Below are 28000 nucleotides of genomic sequence, written 5' to 3'. Positions count from 1 at the left end.
GCTTAGCTGCCATCAGACTAGTATTTACGCTCATAAAAGCCTTATATAGGGAACTTGAAGGAAGTCGACCATTCACTTTTAATTCTATTTGTATAAATAAAAGAAAAAATCATCTTTTATGTAGAGGGGTACTTTTTTAGGAGCGATATATTATGGGAGGGTTGAGGTACGCTACACCAAAATAGTTTAAAACAACCTATAAGAATATTCACTGTAAACAGGCCTAACTATTGTAACAATCAATTCTACAAAAAAAATCACGAAACCTTTGGAAGTTAGCTGGGGGTATATCTTGTTTTTTCCTATAACTGAAGAGGGGTGGGTAAGAATGAAAAGAAAAGGGGAAGGGTGTTGTGGGGAAATTTTCCTTTAGAATTGTTTGTCAGAATATCATACCCTTTTCCCTGACTGTAAAGGAGAACAATATCGGATTAGCAGTTAAAAGATCCTTAGCTATGGACAGACAGACTGATAAAATTGCAATTTTATTGAAATAATATTTCTTACCATAGTTTTGCCATTGTGCTACGGGAGCCACGGCTATTCCACAGGCAAACAGACTCTCCTTGCCCTACAAGAAAATAACAGATTTAGATACAAATTTAGATTGCCCTTTCCCTGTCATTTAATGGTCAGTTCGTTAATCCAGTAGGAGGAGCGGGGATGGAATATTGGAGGGGGTGGGGGGGGGGTGATCATTATTTTAGCCCGCTACAAGTTTCACTTTATTAGAGTATATGATAATCACTTCATTCAATAAACACAACTCTTACAAAAAAACTGCACCAAAATTAATATTAATTTGGCTAAATTTTTTTGTCGTATTCCTTCAAATTGCCAAGTTGAGCAAAGAACTATACTCTTTTTTATAATATTGGAGTGTTTCGGTGCTCGATAGGCAATTGGAGGGAAAACACCAACCATATGCTTAAAATGTTAAACATATTGTCATTTAGAATTTACATTTTCAATAAAGGGTATTAGTTCTTATAGTTTGATGTTCGATTTTCTTAATAATTGATGCATTTTTCATGAACTTAATCGTTCTTGTTTTAAAATACTTTCGCGTACTAAATATATTTGTTGACAAGCTCAATTTTTCCTTTTTTATTTTTATAATTGAATCATAAATTAAACATAGTAAGTGCCATGGACTAGGAATATGGGGTCTTAAGATAACTAAGAAACTCCCTAAACTGACAATTTTACTCAACCCGTTTACTGATTTCTCCTAACCCTAAACCTAACCTGAATCAAGTGGAATTTTAAGAAAGTAGTTTTGGTCCATTTTCATTTGAGGTGAAATTGCCAATAAACGATTTTGCGCTAACAATTTGCAAGTCAAAAATATTTTAATTTGACTTTTCATGTTATACAATATAGCCTGCTGTAATAAGTTATAAACAAAGAAAAACACTAGAAAAAATGTTTATTTTCATTGATAAGAATTGTAATATTTATTTATCGCATCGTATTATAGACAACTTTCCACGGACAGTAAAAGCAAAATTGATAAGATTAATTCCAGTTATGTTAGCCTCAAGGGTCCGAAGGCCCCGGTTAACAAAATTAGTAATAATCTATAATTTTAATTTTATTATTCGTAGAAGATTGTATGAAATACGTTACGTTACATGATTTTTCAGTGTGGCTTAAAAACCTGTTCTAATCCAGCGGATATTAATTGATTTTGAACCAATACTGTATTTTTTTTCTGTAGAAGTTTTATCCCTTGTCTCTGGCATAAATGCATTCTCCTCTTTACAAAATAAAATTATTTACCATTATCCCTTTAACACCAAGTAATTGAAAAACAAGGATGATAACATCTATAAAAGCGAAGCTATATAGATCTTAAAATCAAAACAATTTAAGAGTGATATCGTATTAAAAGATCAGACAATTATTTAGATATCTTAACAATATGATTTTATTCTTTATCTTCTCAGGAATTACCATTTGAGTTAATTAGACTAACATTTCAATTAAAATTATGACATTAAAATCAAATGTCATAATTTAAGACTTTTTGGCAAAGATTTTTGATAAAATTTTCTCCGATTTTAGCTAGGTTATAATTGTTGTTACATAAGATCCTGATTTTTTGAGATTGTTGGAAGAGCTGTTTTATTTTAAGGATTGGTCCCTGAAAAGATTAATTGCTCCTCTGTAGCAAACCATAAATCCATTTTCTATTCTTGCAACAAAAACCTTTGAATTTTACATTTTGCACTTAAATCTTCTGGAGCAAGGAATAGTTTACTTGATAAATAACCTATCTTGACTACTCAATACTTAAAAAATAATTTATATATATCGAATATTTAGATAATTTTCACTGTATGAAACACATTTCACAAAAATAATTCATAAAACTATCCGCTTCTTTGAAAAGCCAGGTTTTATCCCCTCAGGGCTAATAAAAATATGTATCCTTTAGTTTTTTAAATTTTATGATCTGGGCCTAAGAGGGGGGGGGGGGAGTTTTGATACATTTGCGTAAACCTGGTGTATAGGCTTTATCTTGGGCTGAGAGGATAGGTTATTAAAGATAAAATCATTCTTATATGATGAATTTAAGTTTTAAGATTTTTTGGTTAGTCCTGCAGGTTCAGGAGCTGAGGCCTCCAGGTTTAGGAGCTAAATGCCTCTAGATGTTCTCTGGACAGGTAAAAATAAAATTTTTTTTTCTTCCAGAATTAGAAGTCAACTTATAAAACAAAATATGTATCTTTATGAATATTATTTACATATTTGAAGAAAAAAGGTGCATATTTTGTTTTAGAAGTTGACCTCTAATTCTTTTTTAAAAAATTTATTCTTTTTTTTACCTGTCCAGAGACCTCCAGGAGGCCTGCAGCTCCTGAACCTGGAGGCCTATACAAAAAATCTTAAAACTTGGGAAAATTCATTATATAAGAATAACTTTATCTTTAATAACCTATCCTCTCAGTACAAAGATAAAGTCTATACACCAGGCTTACGCAAATGTGTCAAAACCTCCCCCCCTCTTGCTTAGAAAATTAAGAATAAGTTTATATACGAAATTACTGTAAAAATTACCAATTATTAGTTTTTAAAGAAAAACAGCTGCAATGATTCATAAACTAAAGTTTTGTATTCATAATAATTACCGACATTTATGTACAATCCAAATGATGAAACACAAAATTAAACCCCTCTTGTAGATAACAATAAGTGGTTAAAACATTTGGACACTCAACTAAATGAACCAACCTATCCAAATTCAATAAAAGTACCCAAGGTTGTTAAGCCAATGAATAAGAAAACGATACGTTGTCCCCTCCCTCCCTAGGAAAGTGGACATTTAAAGATGATCGTTTTTCAATATCACAATTTTGATCCAATCCAAATCCATAATTGTTTCACAGGATAAAAAATTTACCTTTCAATATTTCCATTTAAACAAGGACAATTTTACCCTTATGTGCATCACAATAATAAGTAAAAAAAGAATAGTATTGACAATACAGTAAAAATAGAAGCATTTATACAATTTGTATTTAATAACTGTAAAAGATAGATAATGCATAATTATTTATTCTATAAGTGTAAGAAAATACAGTCATTTACTTCAACAATTCTGAATAGCTCTACTGGTTTTTTCACTTTATGAAAGTTCTTCTGTAAAGGGTTAATATTGTTGTGAATTATTAGTTAATAATTATACTACTAGGTGTCCTTATTGTATTTAACAGTTAACTGAACATTTTAACCCTTTCAGGATGATAATTTGAAATAAAAAATATTAAGATCCTAAAATAGTTTAAAGAAAGAAATCGTCAGGGAGAAGATAATGGAAGAATAGGGTTAATAGTCAGAATTTAGATAACCAAAAGAAATTAAGTAAAACATTGAATAAACGTAGCCAATAGCGAGATAATTATATCGAGCCCAACTCTAGTTCATGACAATATTAAGTTTTACCTGCATTATTGAATTTTCACCATCAAGTGCCAGAACTTTTGTGGTCAGGTATCCTCCAAAACTCCACCCCCAAACACAAATCTTGCTCCGGTCAATAAACTTGTAGGTATCAACTATCTCCCTAAAAAATGATATAAATATTTTTACAGTAGAGTACATCCGCTGGAGTAGAACCGGTTCTCTCAGACATACCGAAAAATTAAGTATAGCATTGCATTGCAGAGTTTTCTACGAATATTAAAATATAAAACATGAAATTAATTCCAGTTTTGTTAGCCTGGGCCTTCCGCCCACAAGTATGTGTTTATGTTATCCAGTTTGTTTTTCATACTTTGTTTTTAAAAATCTTGTTTTTAAGTTTTATCTAACCCTCTTATTGGTTGGCTTTGTATCTTCATGTAATTTTTAACATTTCGCTACCTTTAGACATAATCGTACTTGTTTAAAATCATTTATGCCTGGCTGTGTAAAAATACATTTTTTTTCATTAACAATGGTCAAAGAAACAAATTTATATAAAAAAGGATAACAACATCCATAAAAGCGAAGCTCTGAAACGGTAGGACATAGATCATAGACATAGAGTGCCAGAACTGAAAAGGCAGAATACAAATGCAAATTTGTTGCAAAGGTGCTTAAATATGTTTTAAATGGACGTACGGCCTTTCTGGTAATGATCATAGAGTTGCTACGCTTTCTAAATCGTATCTAACTGTTATCATTATGCAAAGTTTCAAATCGTTGGGACAATTCTAACATGTCTAAATTGATGGATAGACAGACCGACCCTAATTATAGAAAAAGCTTTGCAAAAAAATATTTTTGATTTATGGACATAATTGTTGTTGTTTGCAGATAATTAAATTTTGTGAAAAGTTTGACTGCAACAAACCTAATTAAAACAAAAGACCAAAAAATTTTCATCCCGAAAAAAAACTTCAGCTACATTAATTTAGTCACATTAATATCAACCACAACAAGGATGACAACATCCATAAAAGCGAAGCACTGAAACGGTAGGATAAACGGACATTAACACTTGTAAAGTGTCTGAACTGAATAATCAGAATATAAAAGTATAAGAGTCGAAGCAAAATTGTAAGTAAATTTGTTGAAAAACTGCTTGATACAAGATAATGTTTATGGACAATACTTACATTTTTAGGACTTCATCATTGAGTTGCTTCGCTTATAACATTGTTCTTTGTTGTCCCAGGAAAAAACAACAAGTTTAAAATGGACGTACGGACCTTCTGGTAATGATTATAGAGTTGCTTTGCTTTCTAAATCGTACCTAACTACTAAAGATATCACTATGCAAAGTTTGAAATCGATAGGACAATTCTAACATGCCCAAATTAACGAATAAAAGCTATCCGTCTCAGACCGACCCTAATTATAGAAAAGCTTCGTTTTAAAAATCGATTTAGAATATACGTGGATATTATGACAAGGTAAAAGTTTCGTCAATTTAGGTTGATTTTTCCCCTTTCCAATCTTGGCTAGTTCGTATATCCGGCAGGATGGGAGAGGATGGGGTAAAAGGGGAAACTGGGGGGGATATCTTTATTTTAGCCAGCTACAAGTTTAACTTTATTAGAGTACATGATAATCTGGCTTAAGATCCATGTAATAATAAATCCATTTATCCACCATGGTAGAGTAGGATAAAATTAAATAACCCTACTTAACCCAATTTAACATAATAATGGTTATTATGTCAAATATATGCAATCCTATGCAATTTATTACCAAACAAAACCACCTACCTAAAGATTTATCTTTAACAAGAATGGAAACATCTATAAGAGCGTAGCTTAACAAATAAGAAGATCAAACAAACAAAAAACACTGAAATATAAATCTATCCCAAATAACTAAAACACAGGGTGCTAATTTTGGACATTCTTACATTTTTAAACTTCATTATACAGATTCTTCGATTAAAACACTCTACCTAATGGTCCTATGAATCAATATTCCAGAACTAAAGCAAATAACATAATTATTGTAGGTTTTTTTTGTAAAAAGTTAAACTTACAAACTTTCAGATGATGTCTGTAGAGTTAGACTTTCTCAAATTTGCCTTACATCTGTAAATTAAAGAACAATTATAGACAAACGGACGGACTGACCCTAAATTTTGAAAAGCTTCACATTTTCAAAAGTACCACAAATAAAATGCAATATTTCCAATGCAAAAATGTATGTGAAAATGTATCCTGAAATAAAACTTTATATTTTATGACAGAAATAAATCAAGAAATGTGTCATTCAGTCACATTCATATAGAAAATTCAGTAATTTCCCTGCAATAAATAGTGGAGCCAACACAACCCCCCTCAATCACTAATTTTTAAAAATCTAAATAATTATTAATCGCATTGTATTATGATAATAAAATAAAAAAGTATAATATTAAAACCATTTTGTTAGCCCCAAGGGGCCGAAGTCCCACCTAACAAAACTGGTTCAAATTTTATAATTTTTGTTTTATCATTCGTAGAATATTGTAATACGATGCTATACATGATGGCTAAAAAACCGGTTCTAATCCAGCGGATATTAATCGGTTTCGAAGCCATACTGGAAAACCTATTTCAAGCGAAAACAGTAAAAGTGTCTGACTATGACGTCAGAAAAAATTAACAATTAACCAATGAGAAGCCAGTATTCACAATGGTAAAATATAAAGCGGCCTCTCATTAGTTAATTGTTAATTTTTTCTGACGTCATAGTCAGACACTTTTACTGTTTTCATTTCAAGCCCCTGTGAGCTCTGATATTCAGTTTCATTAACTTAACCTTCTCTAAAAGTATCATCTCATACAGGTTTATTTCCGCAGAAAAAAGAAATAAAATGACGGGGTGGAGGGGGGAATTCTATGGGGTTTAATCATTGTTTAGGGGAAACTACCAAAATTTCAACCACAATTGCATACAGTATCAAAACAAAAATATTTCATTTTCAGAATCACATCAAAATAGAATTCTCTTTAGAATAAAAATCAAATTTATCATGGCAATTAATATTCCATGTAACTCTCAAAGGAAATCAACTGTCATTGACTTTTTAAAACGGCTTGTAAATTATTTTTTTATAGAATTCGTCAGCTATCATGTCTTTAACAGGAAATTAACAATTAGATATTTCATATGGATTGTCCAATATAAGGTAATGATATTTTGGATAGAACAGACGGACATAAAATGTACAAGTATATAATCATGCATTTTTGATAACAATATTTTGAAGAAGCAAAATTTTAGGCAATTAAAAAGTTTAACTGGATTATAAATTTAGCTGTTTAGGGAAATTAAAAAAAAAATATTAGCGAAGCTACACTATAAGTGCTCATGGTCGTCTGTCTGTGTGTCACACTTTCGGTAGATTATAATATTGGTTCAAAAGTTTGGACATTACTAGTTCTAACCAACCAATTAAGTTTTGATGAAGTATCCAAAACTTTACATTACAATGCCCCATACCTTCCTGCATTTATCTTTCCATTTTAGTTTTATTTCTTTTAAATTGATTTGTCCATTTAAAGTTGAATTTTATGTTGGGCAATTTGGCAAAATAAGGCATTGTTTGGCAATACCTTCAAATCTTTGATAAATGCTTTAGTAAAATGAGTCAGAGAGAGGGGACAATGGGATGTTTATTACACTAGTTCCCAAAGTTTTATAGTAACGTTTTCTTTTTCGTTGGTTTGGCAACTTTGGGGACTTTAGTGAATTTTGATTGGTTCATTTATTAAGTTGAGTGTTCAAACGTTTTAACAACTAATTTTAATCTAGAGAAGGGGTAATTTTGTGTACCATCATTGGAGATGTACATCATACATCAATTTATCGGCCATTACCTTATCCCTTTAGAACCCTGGACAAAAATGAGTAGTGATTCTTTGTTTTTAAAAGTTTAGCGTAACTACTATATAATTTGACTGTCCGGTCGTCGCAACAGTCCTTGGGGGTGACTGTAAGAAGTAAGATAATAAGTAATAAACTAGCCTAAAACAATTGCACTAACAACCCTTTACAGTTAAAACTCCATACAAAAATGTAATCAAAGGGTTAATTGTCTGCAATTTGTATTATAGTCTTAATTCGAATTTATTCAGTTGTTATACCCATCTCCCGACGTATCAATACGCTAACACGAAAAATTTTAAAAGGTTTTTGAGTTAAAACAAAATAAATAGCTGGATATTTTAGAAGATTAATTTTAAGATTTCTTGTCCATAGATTTTTATTCGAATTTACAAATGCACTTTTGTCTTTGTTCCATTTCTTATCTTTCTTTTCAAGTTGTATCATTTTTTATTATAGTTTGTCGTATACACGTTCTTCATGCATTTCATGCTACCTACATCGCCTAATTTTACCTGAGCTGGATCTTTAAATCGTTTTTATAGTGCGCTGAATCGGGGCGATTCAGAGGTGATTTGTAGGTGCGCTGGTGGTTAGCCACAGCGCGCCTATAAAACATTGATATTTAAAAGATTTTCGGCGCGGTGTTGTTAAATCGCTTGCGACACTCAATAAAATATCGATCCGCGCCAGTACAACTTTATAACATAAGCCGTGTCAGTAAGGCATTTTATGTAAAATTCCGTGTCAGCATGGTATTTTATATAAAACATTAATATATAATTTATTTTAAAAATAACTATAAAAATGTTTTCACAATAGTTTTGCAATAAAATATTAAAGTAATTAAAAAAAAAATATTTATTTATTAAATAAATCACCCCGATTTAAACCGGCAATGCCACTCGGTGAGTGGCGTTGCCGCGCCGGGCCCGCGCCACTGCCCGATTCAAATCGCCCATGCAAATTCGATTTAAAGATTGATATTAATAATTTGATGGTGCGCCAAATGAATCTGAGCTCGATCTTTAAATCGTTTATAGGTGATTTAAACCGGGGCGATTCATTTGGCGCACCATCAAATTATTAATATCAATCTTTAAATCGAATTTGCATGGGCGATTTGAATCGGGCAGTGGCGCGGGCCCGGCGCGGCAACGCCACTCACCGAGTGGCATTGCCGGTTTAAATCGGGGTGATTTATTTAATAAATAAATATTTTTTTTTAATTACTTTAATATTTTATTGCAAAACTATTGTGAAAACATTTTTATAGTTATTTTTAAAATAAATTATATATTAATGTTTTATATAAAATACCATGCTGACACGGAATTTTACATAAAATGCCTTACTGACACGGCTTATGTAATAAAATTGTACTGGCGCGGATCGATATTTTATTGAGTGTCGCAAGCGATTTAACAACACCGCGCCGAAAATCTTTTAAATATCAATGTTTTATAGGCGCGCTGTGGCTAACCACCAGCGCACCTACAAATCACCTCTGAATCGCCCCGATTCAGCGCACTATAAAAACGATTTAAAGATCCAGCTCTGAAAAGTATCATAAAAAACATTATCATTAAAAAAATGTTAAATTAAACAACTTAAAATTCTTTGCCATTAATATTAATTACCGTTATAGCCAAACTATTTTATTACTTCCTACTATACTACAATTTTTTTATGTCCATTCTTATACTTTTTCACCATATTAATTTTATCTCCCTATCCCTCTATCCCTGACTCTTTTTTCCTCCTATATGCCCCCTTGTTGCAACTATGGAGGGAGAAGGCAATGGAGATAGAATTGATCAACCCCCTCTGCTTTCCTCCAAATAATAAAAATACACCAAAGGAAGAATTTTGCATAAAATAAAAAAAAACCAATTGTTAAATTTACTATTCATTGTCCTATCCCTGTTTTCCTGAGTTGCAGCACGCAATTCTGTTTTAAAATGAAAACAAAAGAATTCATTAATTTCAGGTCTTTTCAAAATGAGAAAAGAAGATGCAATCCTTCTATTGAGAGGCGTGCAGAAGGGGGTGGTGTATCCACCTTTCTGGAAAAATTGTGGGGGATGGATACGCTCCCTCAGTGGTCCACACTGTTCATGATATGTATAGTGTTTTTGTGAATATTCCCCTAACCAAAAGACGATTTTTTTAGAAAATTTTATCAAAACACACACCCCAGTTAATTCTCCTCACCACACACCATCCTTGATTTTGGTTTAAATAGTGTAAAAAATCGCAAGAGGGTGTCAAATTTCTTTGGGTGCACTTCGAGCATCCCTGTGTTAAACCTGTGCACGCCACTGCTTCCATTACAAAAGAATGAACATGGATATTGCACCTGTTTATAAAACATAAAGCAGCTCCAACGTTTCTTTAAGTAAAATCTATCTATCTATCTATCTATCTATCTATCTATCTATCTATCTATCTATCTATCTATCTATCTATCTATCTATCTATCTATCTATCTATCTATCTATCTATCTATCTATCTATCTATCTATCTTTCTATCTATCTATCTATTTATCTATTTATCTATCTACCTGACAACGTGTATGATATCCTGTGGCTCCAGCGCGCCAAGCTTCCTGGCTACTGAGTGCTTCAGGTTTAATCCCTTAAAAGGAAATTAAATCAGTAATATAGGGATAGATCAATGGCAATTTAATCGTTCTACAACCCTTTGTTCTCTTTATAATCATAGACCACAAAATGTAGAATTTCCAGGGAGGAAGGAGACATTGGGCTGTTTATTTCACTAGTCCCCAAAGATTTATAATAACGCTTTCTTGGCTTAAGAACTTTGGGGACTTTTTATCAAATTTTGATCATTTTGAAAATTTTAAACAACTAATTTTCAATCTACAGAATGGGTATTTTTGCGGATCATCATTGGGGATGTACATCTATTTATCGACTATTGTCTGATCCCATTATATCCCTTAGAATTTTACACAAGAATACTAGGCAGAAGAATAAATTTATCCTTGATTGTGGAGCCCCCTGTATCCCTGAAATTAAATAGGTTTGTTGTTCCTGACATTCACATGACTGAAATACTAAGGCACACAGTTAAATAACTTAAACAAAGGACCAAAGAATTTATTTTAGCAAGTGTAATTTTTATGAATCCATGAAAGACATAAAATGAAGGGTATGTGATATTTAAAAAAACAATGAATACGTACTTAAATAACATGTACTTTTACTTCCAAAAGTACTTATGGAAATAATAGTTTTTTTTTACAAAATATTTTGGATTTCTTAAAACCTAATTTTTATGCCAATTGTTTTCATTAAAAAAAATGAAAAAAACTTTATAAATCTCAATAAATTTATAAATTAGTCTTATCAATCTCAACACTTTTCTACAGCAGATCAGTAAACTATGAAATTGGGGATAATATTAAATTTATCATCCATTGTCATATCCTTGATGTTGGTGCTTGGATCAAAAATACATTAAATTTTGTGTACACAGTCATGTGTGAAAATATTTGCCACTAAAGGCTGACACACAAATTTTAATAATTTATTGGAATTTTACTCTAAGTAAATGGATGTAAAATATACGTGGATATTATGACAGGGTTAAAATTGTCATCAATTTAGGTTGATATATTCCCTGTAATTTATTTGTCAGTTCGTTAATCAAATAAGAGGGGAGGGTATGAATTTAAGGGAGTGGAAGGGGTAAATCGTTACTTTATTAAAAAGCATGAAAATCCGGTGTAAGATCAAAGTAATATTTTATTCATTTTTACATACTATCTAACTAAAATATATTATAATGAGTATCTTTCAAAAATTGCCCAAAAATCAAATAAACTTTCCAAAAACATTTTTAGTGATTTTTTAACAATACCTACCAAAAACAAATTCTAATAATTCATTTAATTTTAAACTATATATCCATTTCTTTATTTGTTAAATGTATGCTTTGTAAATTTAGGAAAACTGAATTTAAATCGTATTAATTCTTCAAATATGAGAATGGTTATAGGATATATTGACAGGGAAAAATTTGTCTTCAATTTAGCTTGCTAGTATGGACCTCATTTCGTTCATCTAGTAGGAGGGGAGGGGGTGGGGTAAAGGGGTAGATGTATCGTTTTTTAGCCCGCAACAAGTTTCGCTTTATCATAGGGCAATATCCTTTTAGGATTTTTTTTTCAATTTTAAAAATTTTTTCCCCACCCCCGCGGGACAGAACTATGAACTCTGGCCGCAAAAAATGGTGCAACTTCCAAATAATAATATATCGATTAAAATGACTCAATGAGTAATACTTTTTGCTTCAAGTTTGAATGATTTAATTCTAACAGAAAAAAAACATTTCATATTGAATTTAGTTAATCTGTTAATACAATTTGTTTGTTTGTTAATCTGTTAATGTATTTTGTTTAAATCTTTTTAAGTCTGGGGATTATACTAATGTTTACTATTACCAACAACCATAATTCATAAAGTTAGGCTTACAAAGGGATAGAACAATGGACGATAAATTAATGCAGACCCCCAATGAAGGTAAACAAAATTGCTTTTTTAATGTAGATTAAGATAATTGGTGGAAAAGTTGCTGGTATATGCCATTCAATCAAGAATTTTATAAAAGTAAAAATTGTAAAAGTAATGTACTATAGCTAATTAACTTTTAATTCTTTTTAACATATTGTTTGTACAATTTCATCTAGGAATCTTATTTTAATAGAAATAAATTATCATTTCTATTATGTACTTATTCTTGATATTCTACTAATAAAGTTTTTTTCCCCAGTATTCTGTATACAGATAGTTAATTCCGAAGTCCTTATATTTATTCTCAAAAAACACTCGGCTACAGCTGTACTACACAATAAGAACACACTTTTTAGTATACTAGAAGCTACGCCCCTAGTATCTAGGGGCTCTATTTTAGATGGGATATGGATTGGTAGAAAAATAGCCTAAAACCATACCCAGACTTTTTTTTATTAAGATAAAATAGCTTAAAACCATCCCATGACCTGTAAGAAGCTTCACTGTAAAGGAGGACCATATCGGTTCTATTTAGAAATACATAAGAATAGAAAATTACGCTTATGTTTACTTAAGGGGGGAGGGAGGAGGGGTGATGAAGCTGATGCAATTGGAGTACAAGACAAGGATTTATTTTTATATTAGTAAATCTTTGCTTATTCTGCAAATAAGGCCAGGTACATGAACATATGTTATTAAAAGGACAAATTAGTCTGTATGCAACACTAGCAAAACAAGATAACAACATTTCTAATCAAATTTGAAAAGATTAGAAAATGAAAAGTAAAAATTACTCAAAATTTAATTCCAGGGGATTAGTTTCATAAATTAACTTAGCTTAATTTACTTCAAGTAGCGTTAGGTATCTGTCAATAAAGAATAATTATACAGTAATTTTAAAGTAATTTATATAATGCAATGGTATATAATAACCATTCTGTGTACCTAATTATTCCTATGTGTAATCTTAACTTATTTTAACATTTTTCAATTAAAGTGAAATCTAGTACAGAAAACACGTCCCTACTCCTTCATGGGAGTTAGTATCATAAAATATAAAACCAATTGAATAACCATTTTGCATCTGAATTGTACTGTTTGTCTTTATTGTACTTTTAGAGTTTTAAAGAATAACGGCAATATACCTTGTGACCAGATCCTCTAACATCAATATTGGCCACTATAAAGTCTCTGTTACTAGCTAAGTATGTGTGCTAGTCAACACTTCATATTGATACAATATTATCATACCTGATAACCTGATCCTCTAACATCAATATTGGCCACTATAAAGTCTCTGTTACTTGCTAGGTATGTGTGCTAGCCAACACTCCATATTGATACAATATTATCATACCTGGTAACCTGATCCTCTAACATCAATATTGGCCACTATAAAGTCTCTGTTACTAGCTAGGTATGTGTGCTAGTCAACACTTCATATTGATACAATATTATCATACCTGATAACCTGATCCTCTAACATCAATATTGGCCACTATGAAGTCTCTGCTACTAGCTAAGTATGTGTGCTAGTCAACACTTCATATTGATACAATATTATCATACCTGATAACCTGATCCTCTAACATCAATATTGGCCACTATGAAGTCTCTGCTACTAGCTAAGTATGTGTGCTAGTCAACACTCCATATTGATACAATATTATCATACCTGATAACCAGATCCTTTAACATCAATATTGGCCACTATAAAGTCTCTGTTACTAGCTAGGTATGTGTGCTAGTCATCACTTCATATTGATACAATATTATCATACCTGATAACCAGATCCTCTAACATCAATATTGGCCACTATGAAGTCTCTGTTACTGGCTAAGTATGTGTGCTAGCCAACTCTCCATATTGATACAATATTATCATACCTGATAACCTGATCCTCTAACATCAATATTGGCCAGTATAAAGTCTCTGTTACTAGCTGGGTATGTGTGCTAGCCAACACTCCATATTGATACAATATTATCATACCTGATAACCTGATCCTCTAACATCAATATTGGCTACTATAAAGTCTCTGTTACTTGCTAGGTATGTGTGCTAGCCAACACTCCATATTGATACAATATTATCATACCTGATAACCTGATCCTCTAACATCAATATTGGCCACTATAAAGTCTCTGTTACTGGCTAGGTATGTAGGCTAGCCAACACTCCATATTGATACAATATTATCATACCTGATAACCTGATCCTCTAACATCAATATTGGCCACTATGAAGTCTCTGTTACTAGCTAGGTATGTGTGCTAGTCATCACTCCATATTGATACAATATTATCATACCTGATAACCAGATCCTCTAACATCAATATTGGCCACTATGAAGTCTCTGTTACTGGCTAAGTATGTGTGCCAACCAACACTCCATTGAGAATCAACTGTTTGTGTTCCAGGTCCACCATAGCTAGAAAAAGAAAACTTTATATGTCTAAATGTTAGTTCTAACAAAAAAAAAAAAAATCAATAAAAGAAAACTAAGTAGCGGGGTTCGTCGTACTTTCACAGAAGCTTTTTTTTATAATTTTTAGCCCCTGTGGAGGCTCTAACACTGCGGGGCCTATTTAGTAACCCTGCGTATCAATCATTAAAATTTAACTAACCTCACTTTAATTTATCAAAAGCTACTGTTAAAATATGAAGAAACCTGTTACTTCGTTTTCTTTACATGAATCCAATAACTTTAATCGATTTAAACCTTAAACAATTATCAAGTGATCAGTGATATTGTAAATATAAAAAATTCAAATATGATAAATAAGTAATGTAAATTTTAGAGAAACACTGTGTAAAAAATGTAGAATCTTAACAATAAGATTGAAGTCAAAATATTCATAAACCATAAGAATTAGAGTAAAGGCAAGGTGAACTTAATACAGCCAGACATACAGGACTATACAATAGACTTGTAGAGTACATTTGCTGATAAGAATGCAAAACTTACACATTGACAATGAGAGGGAAGATAAAATCTTCATACTCTCTGAGAACTGGAGGAAGTGTCAGATGAACTCTGGCTGGAGGCATAACCTACCATGAAACAAATATGTCAAACAACAAAAACTTAGAAAGGAAGGACTTTAAAGATGGGAAATTATTAATGATCATCTAAAAATCTACACAAAATTGAGATTGCCATTGGCACCCATAAAATTTTCATGGTGTATATCTCCTTATCTCTAAAATTTCTGACCCCCCACCCCAAACTCCAATAAAATATTAATAAATCATGTTTTGGAAAAATCTTTTTTGTCAAAGATTATTATTCTTCACAAAAAGACTAAAAAAATCTACTACACATGGTATAGAAAAATACAAAAGATTTTGATATCCAACAGAGATCTACCAATTTTGTTTACCTGGCCGGGAGAAGTGACAGGTAGCTCTACAGAGGTGTACATATCTCTTGGCATTGATGAATATTGGATCTAAAGTAATGGAAGTGAAAAATCCATCGTACTCTCTGTTTACATGCATGATCAAGAAAGGGTAGCTGAAAGTGACTATCAAATGCGTTAAGAAAGTCAAACCAACAATAAATCTTAATAATAGCAGTAAGCCTTTAAAATTACTTAAAAAGAGAGTGCCAACTAAACTGGAATTAATTTTTATATTATTCGTGGAAAATTGTGAATAATACTATACAACCATACATGCATTAGTTAGGTTTACCCAAGTGAAACCCAATTTTTGTCCTCGGTATGAAGGGCAACCCAGGTGAAACCCAACTTTTGTTCTCCTTATGAAGAGCAACCCTATAAAAAGAAGGACCATCCCCTAAAAAGGAGAAAAGGGGCCACCTAGCGCATCTGAGGAGCTGAAAAGTACTGCATGTATGGATACAATAAATGATTTTTCAGAACCGGTGCTTATCCATCGGATATTAATCTCTCCTCTCCTTCCTTTTAATAACATTAAATAAGAGAAAAACAGCTATATGAAAGCATAACCTTTATTCAAAAGTCCTAAATATAAAATTCATTACCTGATCTCTAACTTTTTGATTAGTGTCGAGGAAGAAAACCGGAATATTATCAGGCAAACTTATGTACTTCACCCAGGGAACACTTGGGCCAAGGCATTCCTACAATACAAGATAATATCAATTGAACTTTCACCATAATCTTTGATTGTTTTGTGTGTATTATCCCTCCCCAACGAAAAAAATAGCAGAGGAATCCGATGTGGTGTGGGGGAGAGGTAAAATCTTATATATTTTTAAAGATTTTAGTAGTGCCAAAATGATACCCCCCCCCCTTCCAGATGACGTTCTTTTGCTTTAAAATTGCAAACTTAGATATTTTGCCAGGGAACACTTAGGCCAAGGCATTCCTGCAATACAAGTTGATATTAAAATACATATTCCAACAAAGTTTTGGGTTTTAGAGTTTTAACAAATTAGGAGTTATTAACATTCAATCTTAGATAATTTGTCCAAGAAACACTAGGGTCCAGGCATTCCAACAATGTGTTTAGTATTACCAAAATTATAAACATTAATATAAAGCATTTCATTCTTCAGATAAGGCAATCTAATGAAAGATATTGATAATATAATAATATTGTATTAATTTTTATTGTCTGTATTGGGAATTTAGAATTATCTTATATATAAATTAAATATGTATAGATATTTTTTTCCCATATATATTTAGGGAGGGGACATTGAACTTTAGTTTACCAAGCTACACAAAGTTTTACAATAAACCTCCCTCATTCGCTGGCTTAAAACGTCATATACTTTTAATACAGCTGTAATGTTTGCTACAAATTAGCAGAATCCAAACTTTTCAACTAAAACTTCTAATCTGCAGAAGTGATAGATATGTTCATCATTATGTGGGATGTGCATCAATTTATGGTCCATGATCTTATCCTCTAAGCTCCCTGCAAATGTTATACTTATTTGTCTTTGGTATTTTTGTAAAAAGTGAATTGTTCATGAAGATGAGTAAAGATACTTGATAGATGATTAATGTTTGATTAATGTATCTTGACACTTTTTGGCGTATTTATTTATTTATCATGTTTACTTAAGCTGTATCTAATATGTATTCTATGTATATAACAAGGATGACTAAATCCATAAACAAACATCTTGGGTATATTAATGTATGTAGAATATACGTGGATGTCATGACAGGGGAAAAATTTAAGTTAATTTAGCTTGCTAACATGGAACTCGTTTATTGGGGCAGTTCGTTAATCCAGTAGGAGGAGGGGGGATGGGGTGAAGGGGTTGGAAGAGAGGAATTGTTATTTTAGCCCGCTATAAGCTTTTTTTTATTAAAGAACATGAAAATCTGGTGTAAGATCCAAGTAATAATATATCTATTGCTTTTTATAAAAAAACTGTCTTTAATTGTTTTTATAAAAACAACTGAAAAAAAAAACAAGGAAAGATTTTTTCATAACAGAACAGAAAATCTAAGTTTTTGAGTAGATCCAAGGAATACTGAACAATAAAGTTCAGGAGCCTATCTTACATAGTAGCCAAGTAAATCACGAAAATGAACGTACGGACATTAGAAAACAATGAGTAGTTTTGCTACTACCAAAAAAAACCTCGACATCAATCTACTTGACACTATGTCAATATCTGTATCAGATAAATGTGACTGGAATATTAATCATTACATCATTTACATATCTGTACTATTAATGTACTTACCAGGGCTCGGCAGCCGCGCCTCAGCCGTGCATAAGCCAAGGGTTAAAACCGCTTGTGTGCGAAAGTAATAATCCCCCAAAAAGATGGATTGTCTGTTTAGGAACAGGTTTATACATCCAGCTGAATTTAAAAATCATGAAATGAAGATTTTACTGAGGTGTATACACGGCTTACGCGCGGCTGCCGAGCCCTTGTACTTACATTCTTTAACTTTTAATGTCTTTTGACCAGGGGAAAAAGTAATGTAACAACAACTATTGATTGCACGACCTTTGTTTGGAAGTCTTAACTGTGTATGTTTTTTGAGTTTATGCGCTTGTTTATGGGTCAAGGCATTCCACTTACTCCACTTAGAGGGGTAGCCGCAAATACATCATAAGAGAAAATGCAGTGTCCTTGCTTAACATTTTATTACAAGGAAAAATAAAAGAATCAATCGCCAAGGAAATAATATTATTGGGCAATAATAAAGACAATAAATAAAAAAGATGATATTATTTAATAATATTATTATAATATTTAATACCAAAGCTACTCTATGGGTTACTCTTTCTAATTATATTGATTTATGTAGCTAATTGTCCGTATGTTTCCTTTTATTATAGAAAGGAGTTTTTGTTTGCTTTTTTTCCCGGTAAAATATCTAACCAATGAACCAATTGAGTTTTCCATTTTAAAACAGCTTTAAAATATTCCTGGTATGGATAGACTATTTTTTTTAAACCTATGACTTTACAATACTCTTACTCCAAATCTCTAAAGCATGAAAGAGCTGCAGTAGGTACTTAGTTTACATCTTAAGTATTGATGCGGTCTGGGGACTCGAACCCGACACCTCCCCAACAGATAAGTGGACGTTAACCCACTAAGCCATATCTGCGGGTATTGACCTCATATACTAATCTATTAATATTAATTTATTTCTCAATTTTTCAAGTCAATTTATCCTTGAATCATGCATCTAATAGCCTGATTATTACAATAAAATATTTTATTCAATTCTCTAGAAAATCCAGGGATCTAAGGTATAAATCAATGATCAAAAACAAAATTACCTTCTTTTTAGTAAAATTATTGGTTGAAATTTTTTGACTCCGCTAGTTAGAGCCAACCAATCAAGATTTCACTAGCCCAGAACCATTAAGGCAATAATAAGTACTTGGGTTTCTAAAACTTTGGGTACAAGTATATTTGGGCCCAAGATCCCCTCACACCGTAGCTTTCAGGGTAGATTTAAAAAAAGGGGAATTTAAATAAGCAAAAGGTTGGGGAGTAGGGGTTGAGGTGGTATATAGATAACTTAGCTGTAACCAACAACGAAATTAATTTGAAAAAACATACATGGTAATTTCAGCTGATTTTTTTTTTATATTTGGGGGCAAAACTTATAATAAACACAACCTTTTTATCTGCCCCCACAATTTTATTTGGGATTTATTTCGCTTGTTGGCTATACCTCATACATGTCCACTAGTGTTCAGTGAATTTTGTAGAAATTTTTTCTTAATATTAAACACAAAAAAGTATTTTATAATATTTTATGCAAATGATTTTAGTTAAATTTTTTGATGTTTTTGACGGCCTATTAAACAATATTTAAAATAAGTAAAATAGTAATTTCCATTTTCTCTGGAGGAAAAAACAGATATGTCAATCTTCTATCCATCTAAAAATTAAACTTAGAAAGAGAGGAATTTACCTTAAAATTCGATTTCCTCGATTTTTAAGGATAGAAAAAAGATGTTTATGTTGATTAAAAATGTTAAATATGCTGTAGTAAATTCTTGAACAAATAGAAAAAGGAACAATTAGGTTTAGGAGTAGCGCAGCAATTGGATGTAAATTTACTTCAGTAATAATTACTTCAAAGTTTGAAAGTTTATCAAAATCATGAAGATAATTAACCTAATCAACCATCTTATTTCTAAGAAATAAATTGAAACTTAAGGTAAAGTCTGATTGGGGTGGTTTTTCGTATTTTTGTGTTTTACTTTAGTTGAAGTTAGGTTAGGTAAAATTGGATACAGGGTAGCCCCGCAGAATAAGTACAAACCCGTTATTGGCTCAGCAGGAGTTACATGTAAAGATGGAAACCTCGACCTCTTATTATTTTCCTTTTCCCAAAAATAATGCGGGTGCCTCTGTGTTCGCTAGTCACTATAATGTCACTTCTAACGGTTAGTCTTACCTGTACGTAAGACGTAAAGGTTGGAGCCATATGAATCCTGTTATATTCACAAAGAACAGGGTCTGTCAGCTGCTCAGCGTGTCGGACATGCGAGCTTACGTTCATACGGTACAGGTGCCGTTCTCCAGGCTGACCCTCAGCTGTACCCATGTAGTAACTGAAAAATAAATAATATCTTCAGTCTGTTTTTAAAAAGATTTTTAGAGTGATTGCGTGACAGATCGACGTTTGTAGTTTAAGCATACGTACCATAGTTGAAGAGTAAATACGCCAATAAAATGTAATATTATTAACGCACTGCATTAATCTATATATTATTACTTGGATGTTGCACTAGATTTCATGTACTCTTAGAAAGTGATGCTCACAGCTGGCTCAAATAACGATGGAAAGTTCAAATGGCAATTAGTAAAATAAAAGCACATACATATATGAATGTAATTTTAGTTGAGAATCATCGGTAATCGTTAGGACTTACCCTAATTTAAAAAAAAGATTATATGCTTATAGATAATAACATTATACTTACACAAAGCCCGTATCATGATCCCAGCCCAAGATCTTGGTGACCTCTGCCTGCTTGCCGGTCAGCTGGGTGGGCGGGATGACATGACTGGTGCTGACAGGTATGAACACCAGCTGCGGGTAGTACACACCGTTCTCATGGCTGCAGTACAGTACGAAAAAAACAATCTTAGATTTTATTCTTAAATATTTTTGTTGTAATCACGCAACCTCGACAAAACACTCTTTAATACTAAAATTATCTAAAGGTGTGTAAAATATGATCTTTAAAAGAAGATAGGAAAGGATTAAATACTGCATCAAGAACCTTTTAAATTCAAAAATAATTTACATATAATTTTGTTTCTTACCACAATAGAACGAGAGAGCAAGAGTCGATTTTTGTTCTGCAATGTTGTATCGGGTTCGAAACCATGCAATGTGTAACTAGAATCGACTTCTAAAAACTATCGGAGAGATTTGTAAAATGCAGTTTGTTGCGAAGTCATTCAATTTTGAATTACTTCCATTTGTTTTATCGACATAACAGATCTATAGTATAGATGTATATGGTGCATTATTTGCCAAATGTACCCCTATTTGCACTACCTCTCCGATTTTGTTAATACTCTATATTTTGGTCCGTTGGGTGATTCTAGGATGCTGGATGTCCAAAAAAAGTTTCAGAGTCCCTGGATGTCTAGATGTCTAGTAAAAATTTGTAAAATAGGCAAATATTATTGTTATTAGTCAAAATCTGTATCTATATGACAGTTTTAAGGAACTTAAAATAGAAAATCTTTTTTTCACTTTTTTTGAAAATACAGGGTGTCCAAAAATTAGGAAAATATTGATCTGGTCAGAAAACACTATGGCCAAACATACTAAGACACATATTAGAGTAATTTGAAAAAAATAGCCAATTTGGACCATTTTTTAGCTCTACAGACACAAAAATCACATTTACAGGGTGTTCAAAAGTGAAATTTGACAACCTTATAGTCCCGGGTGGTCCAAACTATTATATACCACATATGCCCACAGATATAACACAGGATTTAAGCCAAAAAAAATTATTTTTTTCGGACAGGTATTTTGGGTATTACGCTAGATATCCATAATACACTTTTTGTTGGACACCCTGTAAAATTATGCCAAAATATCATCATGTGCGCTTTTTAAATGAATAAACGATCATTTTGGTGTATAAAATGTATAGGTTGGATGTAAGATTGATGAAAAAATTAATATTTAAAACTGTGAAAAAATGGGCATTTTTAAAATTTTTGTTACCTACCTTCATAGAAAGCTAGATATCTAGACATCCAGGGACTCTGAAACTTTTTTTTGGCCATCCAGCATCCTTGAATCACCCAACGGACCAAAATATAGAGTATTAACAAAATCGGAGAGGTAGTGCAGAAAAGTGGTACATTTGGCAAATAATGCACCATATACATACAGACAACTACCTCCCGTTTTAAAGACCTCTTTCGTCTACTGTGTTAATATAAGCGACACTATTGGTTGATTTTTGATGACCCAATAGAAGGGTTGCACAAGGTGGTTACGATGGGGAGATACAGTTATTTAACCCTTTCTCCCTTTAGTGTTTTATTCTAATATCGACATTTTATTTGGATTTGGCTTTGATTTTTATAAAATCTTACTAGGAGATATTCATTTTAAGTTTTCACTTTTTTTTATGCTGATTTACATGGTTTTGGGTGTAAGCAAGGATAAGTTTAGTCTAAGATTTATAGAATTAAAACTTTGATTTTCTTTGATTATTCAATGTAAAATTATTACTCCAGAGAAGGGACAGTTTTAAGTGAGACAATACAGTTTAAAAAAAAAGTTTGAATTTTGAAGTATTTTTTTACTTTGTACGGCAATTTTTTGTTCTTATCCTTTTATATAAAGTAGTAAGATTATTTTAGGAAATCATTGTTTTTGTTGTAGGATGGTTTTAAGCTATTTCTTTTAATTTGATTTCGGTTAGTGTTAAGATATTTTACTGACCTTACATACTAGTATCAAAATAAGATACAGTAATTATTATCTATTATTAGAATAGCATTACATAGTTTACCAACTTAAGTTTTAACAATTTTTATTTTTTAGAATAATTTTCTAAGCTAAAGCTTTATAGTTTTCAACTATGAAAACAAGAAGTTCAAAGAAAAAGTTATGCTTTGAAATCAGGAAAATTTTGGTTAAAAAGTTCTTTTGCATTCTTTTTAGCTTATGTAACGTGTTTTTTCTTTAAACTTTTAATTTACGCAAACAAAGCGTAACATATATTCAAATTCATTATAACTTTTTAATTCGTCTTTAGGTTCATTTTCTCCAATTAAGAATATTAATTTCTAAGAAAAGGCTTTCTATGTAATTTTTTGCTAGGATTTAAATTGATAAATGCATTAATTTAGAAACATACTTAAAAGTCAAAAGCTTGGATACAGTCATAACGATGGAAATTGATTATTAATCATGCTGGTCCCCAAAGTTCTATCAAGTTCTCTTGTTCATTGGCTAGAAAACGTTGGGTACTTTTTTTTTACATTTTTATTGATTTGCTGAAACTAGCAAAGTTAAAACTTTTCAAATAATAATTTTAATTTACAGAATGGTTAATATTGTTTATTATCATTGAGGATTTTTATCAGTTTTATTCATTGTCTTATCCTATAAAAGCCTAGTTAGAACTATGTCTCTGCAATGAAATGTTTTAAGATTGTTTATTTTCCTAAGTGGGTGTATTTTAATCATCTCTTTCAAATCCTAAAATAAAAATTCTATTAGATTATGATTATTTATCATATGGTATTATAGAAAGTTTTCCGTGAATAGGAAAACTGTAATTTTAACTTTTTTGCCGTTAACCTTTATTATACTATATTATACAAATGTTTTAATTCTGGTTCGTTTCCTATAATATCCTATTATAAAACTGAGGCCTACCCCAATTATTGTTCCAATTAACTCATATAATATCTTTAAAGTTAGTTAAACCCCAATGATCAACCCAACTAGCTCCTATGACATCTTTTATACTCCATCAATCCTCAATTTTTAACTTTGAGAAGTGAGGTATACCCCAATGATCAACCCAACCAGCTCCTATAACATATATAATGCCCCAACAATTGTCTATTTTTACCTGAGAGAAGTGAAGTATACCCCAATGATCAACCCAATTATCTCCAATAACACATTTAGTACCCTATCAAACATCTATTCTTACCTTAGAGAAGTGAGGTATACCCCAATGATCAACCCAACCAGCTCCTATGACGTCTGTGGCTCGTTCAACAAGTATCTATAAACAAAATAAATTGAAATTTTAAGATCTTTTAAACAAAGAATAGTTATTTTAACTTATTAATGACAACTTTCCTCAGATATTAAATTGAAAACTTAGGATACATGAATTCGCATTATGTCACAAAACTCAATTAATCCAGCTAAAATAGCTAGGTTTTAAAGCAAAGGCGATTTACAAGCCACTGATTCGAAGCCATATAGGAGATAAATATATAAGTAAACTAAAAATTAAAAAAACAATTTGAAATTATGAAAAAAGTGTATAGAATCTTAAACATCTGGATATCTGATCATTTCATGTTTTTCGTTCACTTCTATAAAATCAAATAAAATATTATTAAGTACGTATAAAGGTAAACAAATAGATGAAAACGCGCCAACAATTTTTTTCAATTGCTTTATTCTACAACTAGTAGCTTCTCCTCTATACTCTAAAGAAGGACACTGAAGGTCAGAAAAACAGCCAAAAATCCAACCCAAGACATTTTTATAGCTTCTCTGAAAAGTAGAGCCATTTCGGATCAATCTTTCGGAGTCTAGCTAAGTATTTGTAGGGAGGGAGTGGACACTTAAGCCAATGTAAACCATCTAAAAAAAGCTACTTGAGGCATAATTTCACACATAAAAATTTCAGACTCTGAGAAAATTTATATTTTAGTCAAGAATCTACGATTCTACATGTAAAGTTTGAAATAGATAGGACAAGAGTAACATTCTTAAACTAACATATGTTACCTTTTTCTAGCCTACTTTATGGCAAAACCTTGATTTTAAGTTTGTTATTCCCAGAATTATGAAAATAAATCTTTTCTAATTTAACTTTTTACATTCGTGAATTTCATTTTACTTGCGCAGCTCTTCTTCAACTTTGTTGTATTTGTATGTTCGTAATTACGTCACCCCATCATTATACATTAAAATGGAAAATATAAAGCTTTAAATGTAATGTACCAGATGATAAAAATGTGCTCTTTTAACTATCATAAATTTGCTTTATTTCGCAATGAGTATTAATTTTTGTATTCAAATGCGAAATACCTCCAATTTTCATTGTTTTATAACTGCGCTGCTTTTGGACATAACTTGTGATAGTTTTTTTCAAATCAAAGGATAAAAATTTGATTTCTAGGAATATTACTCTCAAAATTAAAATATTTTAACATGAAATCGGATACATGGACATATGTTCAGCAAAATATAATAACACGATTGGATGGAATCATTATTATAGAGATAAATCTTCTTTAAACCTATTGCTGTATGAAATCAACGATACCCTTCGATTTGATTTTGAAGAACACAGTAATAGTGTCTGACTGATTATGACGTAACAAAAAAAATTAGCCAATGAGAGGCCACTATAAATCTTACCATTGGTCAATAACGGCCTCTCATTGGCTAATTTTTTTTGTTACGTCATAATCAGTCAGACACTATTACTGTGTTCGATTTTGAACATTAAAATTGATTTGGTCATATGCATATTTAAATACTGTCCCCGTGTCTTGTAGAAAGTAGTAAGGTAAAATTCTTAGCTGACGGTAAAAAAATAAATATGAAATGTTTATTCGATAGCTTATTTTCCAAAAAAAATCGTATATCTTTTTAAAGTACCAAAAAGAAACAGTTAATTTTCTTAGCACGATTGATAGTTTATTGGTAAGACTTAAAATTTATTTGTAAATTTAAAGTCAGTTTGATTATATTTAGTAAAGCATTTGACACAAAATACAATGAGAGTTATTTAAGGTATCTAAATTTATAAGACAATGTCCGATTGTTTTACATCCCCCATGATAAAACACTAAATTCCCTCTTCTCTGGATTACAATCAGTTGTTGGAGCATTTGAAGACTAACTTACTAAACTAACCAATCAGAATCCAATAAAAGTTCCAAAACGTTATCATAAAACTTTGGGGACTAGTGTAATAAGAACCCTAATATCTTTTCCGCCCTATAAATTTAGATAATAATTAAAACAGACCTGTTTACAAATAAAGTCCGGATGTTTGCAGAGTGTATAGTAGGCAATGTCTTGGCCTCTATTCATCCACAGGACACACAGATCTGTTTCAGACAACCATGCAGCTTCCATCAAATAATGATCACTATAAATAATTAAAGATTTAAAGAATTAAAAACACAACAATAGCTTTCATGAAAACATATACCCCCTTAAAATGAAAAAAGCCCTTTCATGTACATACAGTCGTACAAACCCCATACAACTACTAGATACTGCGTTAAGAATAATTAATTTTAAATTTAAAATTGGCCAAGAATCGCATATTAATTTAAAGGCAGACAATCAGACACAATCTACAAATTTCAGTAAGATAGAAAATCACCCTAATAATTTCAAACATACGTTTCTTTCACATACAACGATTGATTATTTTCTAATGCTTTTTGGCAAAAAGAATTTGCAAAAAAAATCTCTGATAAAAACGAATGAAACAAACATACAATCTACTACTTTTACACACGGACATAATTGTAATTCATAAAATTTTTTCATCAATTATTTTTAGTTTAGATAATACAGTAATTTGAAAAGGATTTAATAAAGGGAGAGGTAGGTTTCGGATAAAATCCGTAAAAGTAATGTGTTATAAGTTAAAAACAGTAGTAGAACGATAAAAAATTAGGTTAACTTTTAAAAAAATGTTGTCTATAGTTCTTTTCAATAAGAAATACACTTATTTAGTGAATATTATCGTTCTACTACTATTTTTAAGCCTTAAAACACACACCTTTACGGATTTTACCCGAAACCTACCTCTCCCTTTATGAAATATGATATATATAAAAACTTTAAAATAACATTTTTGGCCGAGAGAAATCTCTTACCTGTTGACAATATCATTTGGAGGCACAACTCTAATATGTTGATTATACTTGTCTTTAGTCCCCAGATTCACAACATATAAACTTACTCGCGGATTTTTTTCTCCAGCCTAAAATGCAAAAAATAGAATAAATAGATAGAATAATACATAGGTGACTTGATAAATAAATTGATAAACAAAGTTAGAAATTAGAGTTATGGCTAGTTAAATGGAAATTATAATGGATAAATTGGTAAATGGATAGATATAATATTTATGAATAGATGGATTTAATGATGGATGCGTTGACAGAGAGAGAAATAGAGAAGGATGAATAGGAGATAGATTGAAAAATGAAATGATAGAAGAATTTTATAATATCATATATAACTTAATATATAGAATGAATTATAAATAGTTTATAGATTGAAATATATTTTTTCGATAGTATGAAGATAGATAAATAGATAAAACATGATTAAAGATAGTAAAAATAGGCTGATATTTAAACTAATTTTTATACATAAATAGATAGAAATACAGGCACTTACCTTAGGATATCTAAATGCCTTTTCTCTAGGTTTTCTACCAGGTCTTGTAGAATCTGCGTTGCCGTATTCCCTAAATACATACATAGTTGTAGAAAAGGTTTGATTTTTTCAAGTACGATAGAAATAATAAGAAGGGAGGTGTCATTGAAAAAAAACAACAAATATTTCATGGCCTTTTTAAACAGTGAAGTATGCTATTTCTAAATAATTTATAGCCAGGAATTCTAGAGTTAGGTAGGTTTGTCTAGGCAACATTGAACTGTAAATTATATTGGTACCCTAAGTTTTACTAGCACGATCTTTTATTCGTTGACTAAAAAGCTTTAATTACATAAATTCAATCTTGATTGGATGGAAAATATTATAATTGTCTAGACTTTTCGCACAATAATTTTAATCTACAGAAGGGGTAATTTCGATTATCATAATTAGAGATGTACATCAATTTATTGTTCTTTGTCTTAACCCTTATACCTCTGCAAACAACCTCACTACAAGCCCTATCATTATCTACAGAGACTAAATTATACCAAAGATTTGCTT

At 31.2% G+C, this 28000-nt stretch overlaps 1 protein-coding gene across 1 annotated transcript in view; it reads right to left on the bottom strand.

Moving 5' to 3' along the window:
- The window catches only part of LOC145322409 (A-type potassium channel modulatory protein DPP6-like), a 107406-nt gene that overhangs the window by 11126 nt on the left and 68280 nt on the right, over positions 1 to 28000 (bottom strand). Inside the window, exons 11-24 of the mRNA XM_080164399.1 lie at positions 27458 to 27527; positions 26929 to 27035; positions 26063 to 26186; positions 23997 to 24071; positions 23501 to 23533; positions 20775 to 20914; positions 20246 to 20402; positions 16372 to 16470; positions 15746 to 15814; positions 15331 to 15416; positions 14673 to 14793; positions 10387 to 10460; positions 3949 to 4069; positions 508 to 571 (exon numbers count right to left, since the gene is read on the bottom strand). Coding sequence (XP_080020525.1) covers positions 508 to 571; positions 3949 to 4069; positions 10387 to 10460; positions 14673 to 14793; positions 15331 to 15416; positions 15746 to 15814; positions 16372 to 16470; positions 20246 to 20402; positions 20775 to 20914; positions 23501 to 23533; positions 23997 to 24071; positions 26063 to 26186; positions 26929 to 27035; positions 27458 to 27527 — 1340 coding nt within the window. The remainder of the gene's footprint in view (positions 1 to 507; positions 572 to 3948; positions 4070 to 10386; positions 10461 to 14672; positions 14794 to 15330; positions 15417 to 15745; positions 15815 to 16371; positions 16471 to 20245; positions 20403 to 20774; positions 20915 to 23500; positions 23534 to 23996; positions 24072 to 26062; positions 26187 to 26928; positions 27036 to 27457; positions 27528 to 28000) is intronic.

Source organism: Acartia tonsa, chromosome 6, assembly GCF_053477335.1.
Source record: "Acartia tonsa isolate MP-2025a chromosome 6, ASM5347733v1, whole genome shotgun sequence".
Taxonomy (NCBI): domain Eukaryota; kingdom Metazoa; phylum Arthropoda; class Copepoda; order Calanoida; family Acartiidae; genus Acartia; species Acartia tonsa.
The sequence above is the reverse complement of the archived record's forward strand: the minus strand, read 5'-3'. Positions and strand labels throughout refer to the sequence as shown.